The following is a 17,745-nucleotide window of genomic DNA, read 5'->3' on the forward strand; positions in this document are numbered from 1 at the left end:
AGCTTTGGGCACAAAGAAAAGCTCACAGCACCGTCTCACAGGGAAAGCATCACCACTTTGAATTCAGACCCTCCCTTCCTCCCTGCCAGACCTGGTCTCATCTTTTCCACCTTGATGGGATTTGGGCAAGTCTCAACCTACTGAGAGTTTTTTATGTCTTTATCTGTGTAATACTCCAACAATTAACAACAGCAAGACAATGGCTAGCATTTACCAGGGCCCAGCGTGTGCCAAGCACGTCCCATGTGAGCTGGGCTCCTCGTAATCCCTGGACACAGGGCTGTTACAGCCTGCATTTGCAGGTGAGAAACTGAGGCTTATAGGAATTAAGAGAGGTAGTAAAGCATTGAGCACAGTGGTCTACGAAATGATTGAGAGGGCGGGCTCAGGAGCCGATGGCCAGGTTTGAATTCTGGCTCCAACACTTACTGGTGCAGAGTCCTTGGGCATGTTGCTTAAGTCACCAATCTGTAAAATGGGGATAAGGATGGGGCCCCTTACCGTGGTGTGGTGATGAGGGTATGTGATTTAATAATACAGACAGTGCCTGGGGCAGAGTGATACTCTGTGATGTTTGCTGTTATTTATAAGGTCTTCAGTTAGTACTGGGCAGAGTGGAGATTGGAACCCAAGCTGACTCCAAAACACATCGTCTATGGCAGAACATCTCTGTGTTCAGGACTGAGTGGTGTAGGAGAGGGGAGAAGGGAAGAGGAGAAGGAGGAATGGGATGGGTGGGGACAGAGAAGGAGAGAAGGCTTAGGACTCCTGGCTCCTCTCACAGCCTTGTCTCTATGACCTTGAAGTAGATACCCAGAAAGTCAGCAGCAATTTCCGGATCCCTGTAATGGGTTGAAACATCCGGCATTGACTTCCCCTTAAGCTTCTTACTTCAGGAGGCTCTTAGGAAGGGGCTACTTACGAAAAAAGAAGAGAAGGAGACACAGAGAGTGACTAAGACAGAAGAAAGAGAGATGAAGTCAAAGAGAGAGAAAAGCAGAGGTACACCTGGAGACTGACAGAGAGACAAAGTGAATGATATTCAGAAGAAGAAGAACAGAGAGACACACACTTAAAGACAGAGGAAGGAGGTAGGAGAGAAGCAGAAAAGGGGGGCGAGAGCATGGGTGGGGGATTGAGTGGAGACAGCGCTGAGGTGGCCGTGATGGACCGCTCGACCGGTGATTGATGGAGCAAATACACCCCGTAAGTGTGTTGGCGTTTTATCTGCGGAAAGCACCTTCACGGCAGCTGGCAGCTCAGTGGTGTCTGTCTGTGTAGGGCTGTGACAGGAGACCCTCTTTATCTGAATGGGAGACAGAAGCACCCTTCTCTGTGTTTCACCCAGGATGCCACAGATGAGGCTGCAGAGTTTTCACCCGTCGGCAATAAAAGCTTGTTTGGAGAGGCCTTGGGCTGAACGACACTCTAAGGCTGGGCCACGAGGGCACTGAGACTCAGGGGCCTGGAGACTGATTTTATACAAGGGGATGGTTTCTATAAAAAGTCACATGTATATATTAGACAGGCCTTGAAAATCTCTGCAAGGATAGCCATCCTTAACGGTTGCTAATTTTATGGTAGGATTAATGAGGAGTCTCACTTCATAAGTAATGCTTTTTTTTTTTTTTTTTTTTTTTTACAATATCAATGTAGGGCCTTTATAATCAGAGGCAAAAAAGTTTAAAATTAGGTATCAAGTACACTCCTGAAGTAAGAGGGCAGGGAAAATGACGGCCCCTGATGTGGAACAGACACAACTATACTCATCCGACAAGCGGGCAGTGGCTAAGGGGAAGTGTATTTGAAAATATTTCTCCTCGATGCTTCCAAGATACTTTGAAAATCTGATGACCACAGTCTCCCTCTGATTCTTGCAGAAGGATGAAATTATTAAGGTCCCCTCAGCTTGGACGAGTTTCATTCCTTTGAGGTCCTTCAGGGTTTAAAAAAAGGCAGGAGGGGGCGGTTTATTATGCCGAGTCAGTTTATTATGCTGAGTCAGTTGGGTGGTACCTGTTCTGTGTGTGGACCTGGGTTTCCCCTGAGTGGCTTACGCAAGCAGCGACTGCCCAATCAACCCCCGTCCCCTTAAGTCCCTATCTCCACCCCTGTCTCTTTTCAATTTCAAATGAAGTTTGTGGCTGGCACACACTTTCAAAGGTATTGCCTGTTGGCTTGAGAAATGACTCAGATGTGTTTTCTTTCAGGCTTTACGAAGGCAAGGAACAGGTGGAGTTTGAGGAATCCATGAGACGGCTCTTTGAATCCATCAACAACTTGATGAAAAGTCAATATAAAACAACCATCCTTTTGCAGGTTGGTTTACACTACCAAAGAAAAAAAATCTGTCTTTTCCCTTGGTCATCTGATAGATAACAGCATGGTGAGATAACGTCTACTTCTGCTTGAATACGCAGCCGTGTGTTAATTGAAGGCCTGGGCTGGCCCTGTGGTGTAAGGATCGTGAACACCAAGGGCTCCTCGGAGCAGGAGATGGCATATTTATTGTTCATTTCCCATGAAGGTAGTGGTGCCTCTTCTTAAATAACTCTGAAGCTTTTGCTCCCTGGAAGGAAGTAGGTCAAACCCGATCCACTTCCAGTGGTGAGAGTAGTTAAGTTGGCAGTCTCTTAAATCGTCCACTTTTTATTCTCCACACCGTAAACTGAGCTCCCCTTTTGGGGTGAGAATCTCCTCAATAAACAAGAGATACTTTGGAGAAAATGGGTCCTCTAATTTAGTGGTCCATGACCTACAAACTCTGTAAATCTTTGAGAAACCTTGAGGTCTAACCCCATGTTTGAGAATGAGTTTAGCAGCCAAAAGGCTGAGTGAAGAGGCTGTTTCAGGGAGACTTCCTGACTTTCACAGCATTTATTCACAGGTGTTCGGGAAGGGCCGCCTCATGAGTTAGGGAGAAGAAAACCCGAACACATTGATTTAAACCAGTGAGTTAATGCAGAGTACTTCCTCTTCTTTTGATCAGAGTTTTCTTTTTAATTGCTAATTTAAATACTCACTAGCTAGCTATGCCTGGGGTTGCCCAGCCTCTGGTTAGAATGAATGAGGTACTAGTTCAGCCAGAATGCAGGTGAGGAGGCGAAGGCAGAAGTCTGTCTGGGGAGCGTTTGCTGCTAACATGATGGATTCCAAACTTTGCATATTAAAATCACTTGAGGATCTTGAATAAATTCTGATGACTGACTACCACCAGCAAACATTCTAATTTAATTAGTGTGGAGTGTGACCAGGGAAAAGGGAGTCTAAAAATCTCCCAACTTGATTTTAGTATGAAGCAAAGTTTGGGAATCACTCTGCTAATGGCTTCCTTAGAGGGGAGCTTTGTCTTGTTCATCTTTATATCCTCAGCAACTAGAACAGTCCTAATACATAGTTGTTGCTTGATAAATATCTGTTGAATGAATAACCCTCGGAATAGGTGTTAAGATCTCCGTTTTATAGATAAGGAAATTGAAGAGCTCCTATGCACTAAGGGGTGTAGCTGGGATCCAGATCTCTTTCTGCCTGGCTCTAAAACCATGCTCTGAGCTGCTACATTACACTGTTCTTTGTACTACACATTTAGCACCTACTGGGGATATGGTTGTTTTCTCTGAAGTGAGTTGGGACTGCAGTCTTACAGTTTTCACCTTCTCTTCCCTCTTGCTAGTCTTTTTTTTTTAAGTCTTCCCTCTCCCTCAAACCCTCATCATTTCAAAGCAAAGGGAATAACGGGAGCAGGGGGCAGCATGAAGACATATGACAAGAGCCAGAGCCTATCACCCTGGAGGCAGAGTGATTTCCACACCTCTTCACACTGATATCACACTGGAAGCAGCTGATTTCCAGGGAGAGGCCACACAGTGTTAGGATATCCGGTGAGAGCTGAGGATGCCCGGCTGCAGTGAGAGAGGCTGTGGCATTGCATCAGGTCTGAAACAGGCTCCAAGGAAGCTGAAGTGTGAGGGAGCAGAAACGATGGACAAACAGAGGAAGCCAGTTGGTGGGGAGGAAAACGGAGTAGATGCCCCAGAGAAGCAGAGGTGCCAGGAGAGAGACCGCATGACCTTGAGAAAGACAAGGGAATAAGCCATCCTAGAGCCACCCTTTCCAATTTCAGCACCTCTTTCCCTGTGATGAACTACAGGTATTTGGGGGGAAGGAATAAAGGGCAGAGGGAACAAGAAGGTAGGGAAAGAAAGGAGGAAAAAAAGAAGGAAGCAAGGAAGCAGAAAGATGAACCAGGAGAATTTCTGGTCCTGAGGAGACCTGGGTCAACAGAATGTTCTTCTTGATCAGCAGTATGATTTTACCCTGGATTTAACTCTGTTTCCTCATCTATAAAACTTCACTGTTTGGATCAGATAAACACTGTCTGCAAAAGAGCCAATTATAAAATGCTATGAAAATGCAGAGAGCTAATAGGATTATTATGGCTTTGGCATGAGTCAATAAGAACCCAGGTTCTTATTGTCTGGGTAACTGTGTTAGAAATGTCTTGTTTTCCAGGTTATGCTGGTTTCTCCTTATGGATTTCTACCCTGAAGTCATGGAAAGGGACTTTGTCTCTTTTTAAATTTACTTTAAGGGTCAAATTTAGCTTCTAGGAGTTACATAAAATCAGTGATGCTTTCCATCTATTCCTGTGGTTGTTGAAAAGTTGTCAAAGAAGAATGTAAAGTCATATTCAAATACAGAGAGCAATACCATTTGAAAAAAACTGAATGCTGTTTTAGGGTGCCAGGAGTGGGCCGATGAGGGGAAAGGAGTCAAGGCCATTTGATGTTAGCAAACCCCACACAAGAGATCTTCTGCAGACTTTGACATTTGCTGCAGGAGAAAGAGCTTTGGATTTCGAGCCAGAGATATCTGGGTGGGAAATGGGGCATGCACCCTTGGGCACGTAACACTGGGCAAATCATTTCAGTTTCCGGGGCCTCGTTTATCCTTTTATAAAATGGGAAGTCTAATTTAGAGGATTATTGAGAGGATTAAATCAAGTAATGCATGTAAAGCTTGGTGTGTAAAAAGCCTGTTACATAGTTCCATTTAAATAATTTTTAGTCATTTATATCTCTCCCTCCTTTACCTCATCGTAAAGCAGAAGCCTTGAGGGCATTTTCCTAGAGTGGAATCTGGAAGGGAATATTTGTGTTTCTAACCCTGTCACATGAAGCCGAACAGTGTTGGGACATCCACTTATTCTGTTAGATCAAGAAACAGATATAAATTTCAAGGAGGATAAACTCACAAGAACTGACTCCATGAAAAATAAAAAAGGAAGGGAAAGTTTCACCAGTGAAATAGTACAACGTGACTGTAGTCTTGATTCTGAGCCTGCATGGGGTACAGGAGGAAAGAGTGCTGTGATCTATTAGTAATGTCTGCCATAAGTTTTGGGTGAGAGCACAGAGTAAGAATGCCAATGATTGACATTCCTAGTCCGAACTTTCTACTTCCAGCTGGGTAGTGGCTTAGGTGGAAACCCTAATTCATGCCTGCCTCAGTCCAGAGTAAAGCCTATCTGGTTCAGTCTCAGCTTTGCCCATTGTGAGTTTTTGGGCCCAAGCAAGTTATTTCTCAATGTCTGAGGCTCATCTGGCTTTTGTGAATTGCTTTCTGTGGTTTTCCTTATTGTTCAGAGCTGGCCTGGCAGTAGCTCACACAAAACTATGGAGAATTTAAAGCTAGCCATCCAAAGAGGGTAGAGGGAGCATTAAAAACACGTTCCACTGATTGAGTACTTACCGTGTGTCAGGCATGAAGCTGAGCTTTCACACGCAGTGTTTTTAATCCTGCCAAAGATCTGCAAGGATTCGCTGTCTTCAGTGTCCACAGAAGGCTCATAACGTTAAATAATTCATCCTAAATTATACCTATTCATAGTGGTGAAGCTAGGATTTCAATCCACCCAGCTCTTCTAACTCCAAAGTTAGTATTCTTCTCTAAGCCACAAAGAATGGGTATGGCCAGGGGTTTCCACGTGTTTTCAAGAATGGGCCGTATGCTCCGAAGTCCCCATGTGTGCCAGCCCTGTGAATATTGTTGATAAAACTGATGGCAGAATGAGACAGTCAACACCAGACAGTTGTGAATTGGATGTAGCTCAAATGTGAGTAATAGCCATTTGGTGACGTTGTGCAGACCCATTAGACCCATTCTCCTTTAGGTCATGATTCTTTATAATTCTCCAATTTGATGGTATGAGTGGAAATAAATAAGCAACCCATAATTGTATGATATACTCCCTTGGCCACTATGATTGCCACACATGATTGCTAATATAGCCACTAGAGTGTCCAGGAGTGCAGGGGGCTCTGTCTTTTATGTCTCCAGTATCTGAAACAGTGGCTGTCACATAGTGGGTACTTGAATATCTTTCGGCTGAGTGAATGAAAGAATGAATACTAGTTTGCACTATTTTATGTTTTAGCATTTATTATGTGTCACATGCTGAGCTAAAAGCTTTACATATACTGTTAGCTTATTTGATTTTTATAACAACCACCTTATTAGGCAAATACTCTTCTTATCTCTACTTTACAGATGAGGAAGTGGAGGCTTAGAGAGATTGAGTAACTTAACCACAGCTGAGAAGTGGCAGGTCTGGGACTTGAATCCAGGCTGTGTAAGGCCAGAGTTTGAGTTCCTAATCACCACCAAGCAAAGTATGGTTTCATTAAAGAGCCGAGTCTTCAGGCAAAATGCTAGGTGGCTAAGCAATAAGCAACATAAACAACAGTACAGATGGGCAGATGTCTGGTCTGTAGCTATGAAGTCAAGCTAATTAAGGAGGCCTCTTTCTTTCCTCTCTTTTCATTGTTAATTGTTGTAAAACATCCAGATGTCTGAAGTAAGGGAAGAAGGTGGTTCATTGAGAAGTGGCCTACAGGCTTCCCCCAGAGGTAGGAGAGGTGAGACTCATATTTAACAGCAAGAGCTGGAGTTTGATCTCAAGTTGTTAAATGATTCTTTACTGTCCCCTTCTTAACCACCTACCCCATACTTAAGGTCAGTACTTGGGAATGTTGGATTAATGGAGGGTAGGATGAAATTTTGTTCCAGTGAGGTGCTGCAGTCCCATTGATAGCTCATATTTTTCATTTAACCGTCACATCAACCCCATAATGTAGGTGACTTTATTCCCTTCATTCTCCTGATGAGGAAACTGGGGCATAGAGAGTTAACTTCCCCAAGGACACTCACATAAAAGGGACCCACCTGGAGTTGAACTTGGCCTCTTCAGCCAGCCATTTTAAACACTGAATTCTCCTGCCTCATGCCAAGACTCAGGGGCCAGCATACTGTTGGGTTGCAGAAAGCACAGAGACATACATATCCCAGAACCTGTTGGTCCCTCTTCCCTTCCCTTTCACTGAAAGACCAGTGACAAGGGTGAATGTCTGGGGAGAGTGGATGTATTTTCCGCAGGGACAGCTTAGCATCTATAAGGAAGCTGCTGCTTCTGGTCAGCTGTGGTGAATCCCTGTAACAGTGTTTGTCTAGTTTCCATGGACCTTGACTGTCCATTACTTGGCTAAAATAAAAGGGTTGAAAATTGATGGGATGGGAATATTGTCAGAGCTCTTGAATGAGGAAGATGTCTAGTGTTCTCGTATAACCTTGCATCATTGCAGGATGTGTTCTTTTGGGCCAGAAGTCTGTGTCTGCTGGCACCAATAGTGTGCAGTCTTGGTTAGAATGAAAAAGAGAGGGTGGGGGGAGATAAGGAACCCTGGAAACACGTAGAAGACAAATCCCCTTTGAGTTTGAGGGAGTGCAATTGTGTGGTTTTGATTTTTGCTGCTGTTTTTAAACATGTGTTGTGTGCTAGCCGCCCAGGATTATCAGCTCTGGTGAAGTCCATCTGGATAGCAATCATTTCAAGTGTTTTCCTGCGACTTCTCTTAGGGCCAGTAAAATCACTATTCCTTGATTTGGGTCTGGCTCTCTTCTTGTGGCCTGTACCTGGCTTTTGGCAGAGGGGCTTGGAATTGATGATTCATCTAGGAAATTCACTCGGTGCCACATTATAAACTAATTACTGAGCTGGAAAATGTTTTCCTGGTGGCCATTCTTGCAACCCTCATATATGTGGTGAAGAGGATTCTTAACTTAAGGCATATCAGAAAAACTGTACCTTCTTTCAAAAGCCATTCTCCTAAAGGGGAGATGTTTCTTTATCTACCTCCTCCCCCACTTCAGCCTTGTCTCCTGTATTAAAACCTCCACACTTACCAAGATGGAAACTTTTCCTAAAGCAGGGTAGGCAGTAGCAGAGCATACTGGTCTGAAGCCAGTTGGACAGAATCAGGTCCATATCTTTGCTATGTATGTGGCTTATTAGCTATGTGGCTTCTGGCAAGTTATTTTTACCTCTCTGTGCTATCATTTTCCTCACTGGTAAAGTGGGATGACAGTGTCTATTCATAGAGCAGTTGTAAAAATAAAATGAGATCATGCATGTATAAAGTTTCCAATAATGGTTTGCTATTTTGATTAGTATATTTTAATCCTAATATATACACATGTATGTGTGTGTACATATGCACATACACACCTACATAAAAACATCTGTTTGTTTTTCTTAAATATTATATATGATATAGGGGTATACACTATGGGATGAAAGTAATAACACAGCAATATAAGTTTATGTGCAGTAGTAGTATTAATGAGAGTAAAGATAATAACAACAGTGGAGCAGCGCAGTTCGCAGGAAGCCAACAGGTCTAGAAAGCCAAGCTGTTTCTAGTCCCAGACCTTAGAAACTTGCAGTGAATGGAGGTCTCCAGTGGGTCTTACGGCTGAGCTCTTCTGCCTCCTGGGGGTGCTTGGTGGTAGCGCCTGCTTGAACCCACCTGCTATCCCTCCACTCAGGTGTGTCAGGGCTGTGTGAAGGTGAGGACTGTGGACAGGCCCCCTGAGGCCAGTGCTGGCTGTGACAACAGACTTGGCAAACTTCCTGTCCCCTTTGGAAAAGAAAACCACAGGCCTGCCATTTCTCTGTGAGGCCCCCTGGACCAAATGGAAGTTTAATACGCCTGTCGAGGTGATAACACCCTTTGAGTCTCAGCGTGACAACCCCTCAGTTTGTTTTACTTTATTGCCAGCCCAGGGCTGGGAGGCTGGGAAGATTGGCTCCTTCTCAAGCAGCCCTTGTCCCAGCTTTGCCCAGCTCCTCCTTACTAATAGCTGAAGCATCTAAGTGTGAGTGTCCATGTAGACACCTGGTGATTAGTGCTCTACAGCATCGCGCTGAAGCCCTGGAATGACACGCGGCCCTTGAAAGCCAGCAACTTGCTGCAGACACAGAAGTCCCGGCTTTCCCCAGCTCGCCGAGGATTTCATTTCTGTTTTTGTTCCCTCACTTTGGTCTTAATTATGATGAGTCCATGTTACACTTTGTCCAGGTGCTGGGTAATGAGGGCTGCTGTCAGAGAGATGAGATAAGGAGAGATCCAGCACACGCACTTTTGGGGGCCTGCTGCATGCCGGGCATTACAATAGCTGCAAGATATACTTTACTTTGCATCATTCCTCTCTGCCCCACATGAAGATGCTGAGGCCCAGGGGGTGAAGAAATGGGCCTCGGAGCATGCAGGTGCTGGGTGGAGCGCTGGGATTCCCCCCACACCCCCGCCCCAGGTCCCCGTGGGCCCAGAGCTCTGTGTTTCTCAGCCTAAGAGTGAAGGAAGGAGCAGTTTGCTAGAATGCTTAGATGGGCTTTTATCAGGGCATGTGCCTCAGCATATGATGTCTCTTTAGAATGTAGGGGTTATAAGCTGGCAGCCCACGGGAGAAGTGCAGCCTGCAGGTGTGTTTGATTTGGCTAGCACAGTGTTAAAACAAGTGAACAAGAATGACTCATTCTTTAGACAGAGTGTGGGTTCCACATACCTCCTCACTTCCCACTGGCCTGTGCTCTTCTCATTTCACTCTTTCTGCTGCTTGCCCAGCCCTGCAGGCATCTGCTTTTGCCATATCTTGATGTTTCCTGATACAGATGGCCTGACCAACTAGGCTGGAATGTACTGTATACTATAATTGCCCGGAAGAATGTCATAATGCATCTTAGCATATTAAAATTCTGAAAAGTTCTGCCAAAAAACCCCCTCCAAAAACACCTTACTGGTTTATCTTTGCTTAAATCAAACTTTCCCCTAATTGTTTGATTGCAAATCCTTACCCCCTCTTCCCGCCACAGAATACCTAACATCATCCTATGGAAAGAGGGTGTCCCAATAGACCCTAGTTTTAGAAACATTCACTTTGGAATCTTGTTATCTCTTGCCATCTTGATTTGAAAAAATAAAGAATAAATCTCTGGACACAAAATCCAATAATGTAAAGAAAAGGTCTGACATCTCTGACAACATACAAATTAAATTCCTACTGTGCAATGAAAGATAACGATAAACGAAGCTAAAAGACAAGCAACAGTCAAACTACAGGACAAGCAAGAGAAAATTCTTGCAAAATGTGTTATTGCAAAGGGGTTAATTTTTTTTTTAACATCTTTATTTGGGTATAATTGCTTTACAATGGTGTGTTAGTTTCTGCTTGATAACAAGGTGAATCAGCTATACATATACATATATCCCCATATCTCCTCCCTCTTGCATCTCCCTCCCACCCTCCCTATCCTACCCCTCTAGGTGGTCACAAAGCACCGAGCTGACCTCCTTGTGCTATGTGGCTGCTTCCCTCTAGCTATCTGTTTTACATTTGGTAGTGTATATATGTCCATGCCACTCTCTCGCTTCGTCCCAGCTTACCCTTCCCCCTCCCGTGTCCTCAGGTCCATTCTCTACGTATGCATCTTTATTCCTGTCCTGCCCCTAGGTTCTTCAGAACCATTTTTTTTTTTTTTTTTTGGTAGATTTTTTAATGATGGCCATTCTGACGGGTGCGAGGTGATACCTCATTGTAGTTTTGATTTACGTTTCTCTAATGATTAGTGATGTTGAGCATCCTTTCATGTGTTTGTTGGCAATCTGTATATCTTCTTTGGAGAAATGTCTATTTAGGTCTTCTGCCCATTTTTGGATTGGGTTGTTTGTTTTTTTGATATTGAGCTGCATGACCTGCTTGTAAATTTTGGAGATTAATCCTTTGTCAGTTGCTTCATTTGCAAATATTTTCTTCCATTCTGAGGGTTGTCTTTTCGTCTTATTTATGTTTTCCTTTGCTGTGCCAAAGCTTTTAAGTTTCATTAGGTCCCATGTGTTTATTTTTGTTTTTATTTCCCTTTCTCTAGGAGGTGGGTCAAAAAGGATCTTGCTGTGATTTATGTCATAGAGCGTTCTGCCTATGTTTTCCTCGAAGAGTTTGATAGTGTCTGGCCTTACATTTAGGTCTTTAATCCATTTTGAGTTTATTTTTGTGTATGGTGTTAGGGAGTGTTCTAATTTCGTTCTTTTACATGTAGCTGTGCAAAGGGCTTAATATTAATGAATTCCACATCAGTAGGAAAAGACATCACCCAAAAGAAAAATGGGGAAAGAATATAAACAAGCTATATATAGTAAATACAGTTGTTCAGTAAATATAGAAAAGGTGCCCACCTGTACTAGATCCAAAAATTCGCAGATTACAGTTGCAAATTATGTATCAGATTGACAAAATGAGACAGGTTTGTATACTAGTGTTAGCAAGGTTATAGGGAAAGGAGTAGAAGGAAATTGATTACTGCTTCTTTCTAAGTTAACATGATATTATCTCCTAAAATGTATATGTGTATACATTTGTATGTACATTTGCATATGTGTACATACCTTTTACACACTAATTTCTCTTCAAGCAGCCCATCCCTCACACAGGGGTTCTCACAGATACACAGATGTGTATTTTAATATTTTCTTACCACTTATTTTATAGTAAAGAAAAATAAAGATAGCATGGACTCCGTCAGTAAGGAGGACTTGGTGTACCCATGTGAACATTGTTGTGCAGTGATTAGAAATGAAGAGTGCACTCTATGAAGTGATGTGCAAAAATACTTGTGATAACATGGTTAACTGCAAAAAGCAAGTTACAGAACTGTATAATCACACACATACATGTGCACATGCACATGCATGCACACACACACAAACACATACTTGTTCATGCACAGAAAACAGTTGGGACTCACCACAATATTGACAGTGATCCCTTCTGAGGAGTAGGGATTGGGGCTGAGATATGGAGATGTGGAACTTCAGGGACAATTTTCACCCTAATACTTGTGTGAATTTTTTTATATCAAACATATAATACTGACTTGTAAAAATCTTAACTAACAAGAAAAAAAAGCATGGTGGCATGGAGAAAAACAGTGCTGTTTGAGGGTTACAAGGAGTGGCTCTGGAAGTAGCCTGCCTGATTTTGAATCCTGGCTCTGCCACGTGCTAAACTTTGTGACCTAGTTAGTTATTGAATCTTGATGCCCTAGTGGTTCCTGATCTATGAAAATAGTGTATCCCTTGTAGGCTGAAATAAGGTTTAACAAAATAATCTAACAGCATGGTGTCTGCTCCACTGAACATTCTCAGAGGATAGTCATGATTGTTATTCATGTTAACTAAGAAGTGTAACTGTATATGGCTAGGATAAGATTTTCTTTAAAAAAAGAATTTTCTCTATTTTAATTTTGGTCTGTTTGTAAAAGGATGATACTTGTTGACTATAGAACACTTAGAATATACAGAAAAATAAAAAGAAAATATAAAATGGATACATCTACCAGATTTTTAAACATTATTTTCCAACTATGTGACTTACAACTCCTCCTGTGGAAATTACAGTCTACTCTGCTGTTTAGCAAATGGTGCTGTTTTGCAAGGGCCTGGGTCTTTTTCCCACCTCTGGATGTATCAGTTATCTTGCACAGAGGACAGAAACAGTCCACCACAATGCCCAGTTTTCCTAACCCAGCTAGTGGACCAAAACATGCTGACAGTTGTTCACACATTGGCCAGGGAGAGAAAATAGAAATAACTCAGTCCATGTCGTCCTTGCCACCAACAAAACAATTCAAGCATACCATCTTCCAATAAAGATAGAAGTTACCCTTTATTGAGCACGCAAATATGTCTGGCTCTCTGCTGGATGCCACATTTATATTATTTTGAATCTCTGCAATCCTGCAAAATAGACATTATTTCCTCTATGTTATAGATAAGGAAACTGAGACATCAGAGAGGTTAAGTGTTTCGTCCAAAGTCACCTGGCCACTAAGGAGTAGACCCAGGATTTGACTGTAAGTGTGTATAACCTCAAAGCTTTTGATTTCTCTACTCTACATTTCTGCTCCTTTGAAGACAGAAGAAACTTTTGAAAGAAGTACACCTGGTGTTTCAATCTACATGCAGAGTCTGAATCACTGTAGCAGTGCCCAGGATTCAGGATCATTTTCCCTTGATCTGTGTTATGTTGCAAAGTATTCTCACCACCAGACAGAGTTGTTGGCCGTGGGCACTGCTCATGTTTATTTCCCTTTCTACCTAGGTGGCAGCTTTGAAATACATCCCATCTGTCCTCTATGATGTGGAAACCGTCTTTGATGCAAAGTTACTCAGGTGAGCTCATGGTGTGTACTTTCCTGGGCTCTGTTGTCAAGCCAGGGATTCAGAGGGAGAGGAGAGCTCTTGTGGGCAATTCCAGAAGGGCACTCAGCGCGGGGACAGGGAGGACACATGGTCAGAGCTTCCTGCAGGGATATTGGTGTGGGATTTTTACAGTTTCATTGGGTTGTGTCAGATTTGGTGACAACCAACTATAAAGTAAACATCCTTCTTTGGCAATATCAGTGATGCAGAATACGAACATGTAGGTTAAAAAACTGATGTTTGGTGTAAATGTCTCCATTTCATCTGGGCTTGCAGGTTATTTTGGGGTTCCAGTCTTTGCCCTGTAAGCCCTGTAGTTAAAAATGGAGAACAACCTATGGACACTTAATGGGATTATGAGATGGGCTCCGCTTCGCTCTCTCCTTCTTCACCCCATTCCTCTCATGGGAGGAACACATTATCTTACTGTGCGTATGCTCTTAGAATAGGGGCATCTGAGCCAGATACGCCCTTTTCCTCTTTTTCCTAAATTCACTTAAGTTCCAAGATAACCTATAGAAGATTTTAAAAACTTTTTATATTGCAACACTTTTAGATTTGGAAAAGCGCTGCAGAGATAGTATAAAGAGAGTTCCTGCATACTTTTCACTCAGCTCCCCTTAATGTTCACATTTTAGGTAACTACAGCATAGCTGTCAAAACTAAGAAATAAACATGGGCACAATTCTGTTCAGTGCATTCCAAACTTTATTCAGCTGTCATCAGCTTATCCACTGTTCATATGAACATTTCTTCTGGCTTCTTCTCATTCTTCTGGTTTCAAGCTAAATGTTATCTTCTTGGAGAAGCTACCTCTGAACATTGTGAATAAATTATATTCCTCCCTCAACCCCTGCACCATTACTCTCTGACACAACTCCCTATTCATTTCCTTCATTGCACCTATGGCCTTGTATTGATTTGCTTGCTTTTGTGTTGTACGCTGACCTCCATTAGAATGTAAGTTCCATGCCAGTTGGGACCAAGTGTGTTCCTATTGTATCCCACTGCCCTGCACATTGCCTGTCACATATTAAGTAGATGCTTAATAAGGATTTGAAAGAATGAATAAACACAATGAGCTTATTTTGGAAAGCTGACAGGAGCTCTAATTTTGTTTCAGTGGTATTTTTATTTTCACTCTATTTGGAAAGAGCTATCTCCTTTTTCATATCCCAGACTGGTTCTAACCCACAACTGTTCAGAGTTTTTTAAAAAATTAAGGACCTTTTTTGATCTTAAGATTTATCATAAAACACTACTAAGCATAAAACATTAGTGAATAAAACGGCATGGCAATGAAATTAGAATCTGGTTTTGAACCCTTGTTTCTTTGACCCACCCTAGCTGTGTAACTTTGGGAAAGTTAGTTAACCTTTTAAAACCTTACATTTCGCACTTGTAAAATTGAGATAAGCATTGGATCTATGTCATAGAATTGTGAGGCTTAAATGGCACAGTGGATGTCAAGTGCAAAACATGTGCCTGATACACACAGTAAGTGGTTGGGTTTCTTGATATTATTTTCAGATTTCCACATCTCTTTGAACGCTGTCAGTATTCAACACTAAGACCAACTATGCATACTTACTGAAGGCTTATCATGCACGGAGGTGGGGGGCGAAGGGAGCAAGAGGTACATTGTTTCTGCCCCCGCAGAGCTGGCAGGCTGGGGATGGACAGACTGTAAGTGCCAGGAGGTGGCAGACATTGGTTTAACGAGCTCTGCGTGCTCTGGTTTTTCCTGCCCTTAGCCAACTCCTCTATGAGTTCTATACCTGCATCCCTCCCGAGAAACTCCAGAAGCAGAAAGTCCAGTCCATGAATGAGATAGTCCAGAGCAACCTCTTTAAAAAGCAAGGTGAGTGCAAAGCATCCTGGCCGGTTGGGGGTGCCAGAAAGCCCACTGCTCATCACATGCTGCGCAGTTAGGAAATGTTTCTTCTCTAACAGCTCCCTTGGTCTGAATGAAGGGGAAAAGCAGAAAGTAGCTGACGACTTAGATATCAGAATCTAAACTAATTTAAGGAAAACATAGGCTGAACTGTTTGTCTTTCCTGAGAAAGTTTACTGAGAGGCTAAATTTGGAGTCATTTTGCTGTGAGGTTTTTACTCTACATGAGAAGTAGGTAAAGTTCTGATCCCTTCACAGAGGCACCAGTGGCTTCAGTCTCCTGTTGTGTTTGCTTCCAGGGGCACTCACTATATAAGCAAGCGAACACACATTTACTATATATTCTCCCCTGGTCTTTTATTACTACTCTCACAGTAGCATGTTATACAACTGCTCTGGACGTTGCCTTTCTTCACGTAACGGTATTTCCTGGAGAGCAGGAAATGACAGTGGACTTGGGCAGTGGTTGTGGTCAGAGCTTCTGCTCACCCAAACTGATCTCTGGTAACCACCAGTCCCCAGCCAGCATCCCACAGTCAAGAGCCTTGGGGTTCCCTGTTTTTGAGATCGGTGGGCTGGATGGCCACATGTCCTCCAACTATGAGCAGATAGGACTTAGATATCAATATTCACCATTTCCTACATCACTCCTCTCTGTGAGAAGCAAACTGTGCAAGAAATTAGAAGTCTTAGAAAGCAGAGGATCAGTCATCACCCACCCAGGATTTATTCAGAGTGAAGCTTGAATATTTATGTATTAAAGATTCAGGAACCACTTCACTGTAAAGATTTTTTCCCCCCTAACGTCTGGTTAACGTGGTGCATCCAGAATTGCTGTCTGAATCCCATCCCGTGGAATTAAAGTTAGGAGAAGGGCACGGGAAGAAAAGTGTTCTTGTGATTTTATATTCATGCCTGTAGCTTCCTGACCATTTAGACAGATGTGTGACAGCAGATTAATGCAGTACATACATGGTTTGTTTGTGCAAGGTGGTTTGTGTAAGGTAATTGGAAACTAATCCTGGTAAGTCTTGCTGTACGCCTTGTGTTACTGGGGTTTTTTAAGTGAGCCTTCCTCGGTTTTCACCTTCTGATTTCCATGTCGGAATAAATTACCTTCACTCTGAAAGCTTTGAAATATGCCTGCCCCTTCCTGCCCTGGCAGTCCCTTCCTGGATTTCAGGTGGTGTCACTGTCGAAGTGAAGTGAGTCCCATCCTAGGGGCGTGGCAAGGACGACTCTTGCTGCATGTGGTGCTGCACAGGCAGCGGAGAGCAAGGGCTGCTTGGCTCCCTTTCATCGTTCAGAGCGGCCACCATTGTCAGGGGCCCGGCTCAGCGTCGAGGCCAGATGGAGTGTTAGCGCGGTCCTGGATTGGGCATGCGGTGTCAGCTCCAGCCTGGTAGAAGTAGGAGTGATTCCTTTACTGGAGTCACATCTCCTGGGCTGACGGTGGCCCCGGAGGGTTAGCATAATCACAGGGCAGGCTGGACAGCTGCTGCTCACCAGTCCTGCTGCGTCTTTGAGTTTCAGATTCAGTAAAAACCCTCTGATTATTAATTGACAGAAGGCCAGCCCCAGTGTTGTACACAGTTACAAAAAAAAAAAAAATGCAAAATTCTTACCTTTACATACATACAGAGACTAGAAGTAGGTGAACAGAGAGCCCTTTGGGGACCGATTTTAAAGAGGCTGCAATGTATAATTAGTCTATCCGTCCTTGGTTCACGTGTGAAAGCAGTATGCTCTTATGCACAGCTTAAAGGTAACTCTTCTCCCACTATTTATTTGCTAAGTGAACCCTCTTAACAAAAGTAACCCAAAAGAGGAAAAGAATCTGAAAAAGAATATATATATATATACATACACATATATATATATCTGTATATATATGTATGTATGTATATATATATATATATAAAAAACGGAATCACTTTGCTGTACACCTGAAACTAATACAACATTGTAAATCAACTATACTTCAATTAAAAAAACAAATTAAAAAAAAACCCCAAGGGAAACTTCAGCTCAGCCTTCTCCTTAAATCCTCAAGTTCCAAGTGAATACGATCTGAATTCATACGCACAAACTTACTGGGTGTCTGGGGCTCTTGGGTGAGTGTCTCCTTTATACCCTGAAGTAAGGTGAGTTTGATTCCTTGGCCAAGTCTGAGTTATAATGAAATCCCTTCTGTTGCTCTCCCTGTGAAGTGTCCTGTGCCTCAGGGATGCAGTTTGCTTTAAGCCTGTACTTATC

General features: G+C 42.9%; 1 protein-coding gene across 1 annotated transcript in view; it reads left to right on the forward strand.

Annotated features, from left to right (window-relative positions):
* DOCK2 (dedicator of cytokinesis 2) overlaps positions 1-17,745 on the forward strand; it is a 417,766-nt gene that overhangs the window by 99,411 nt on the left and 300,610 nt on the right. The window contains exons 23-25 of the mRNA XM_068534609.1: positions 2,211-2,319; positions 13,495-13,565; positions 15,350-15,456. Of these exons, the coding sequence (XP_068390710.1) occupies positions 2,211-2,319; positions 13,495-13,565; positions 15,350-15,456 (287 nt within the window). The remainder of the gene's footprint in view (positions 1-2,210; positions 2,320-13,494; positions 13,566-15,349; positions 15,457-17,745) is intronic.

This window comes from Eschrichtius robustus, chromosome 2 (assembly GCF_028021215.1).
Source record: "Eschrichtius robustus isolate mEscRob2 chromosome 2, mEscRob2.pri, whole genome shotgun sequence".
In the NCBI taxonomy this organism is placed as follows: Eukaryota; Metazoa; Chordata; class Mammalia; order Artiodactyla; family Eschrichtiidae; genus Eschrichtius; species Eschrichtius robustus.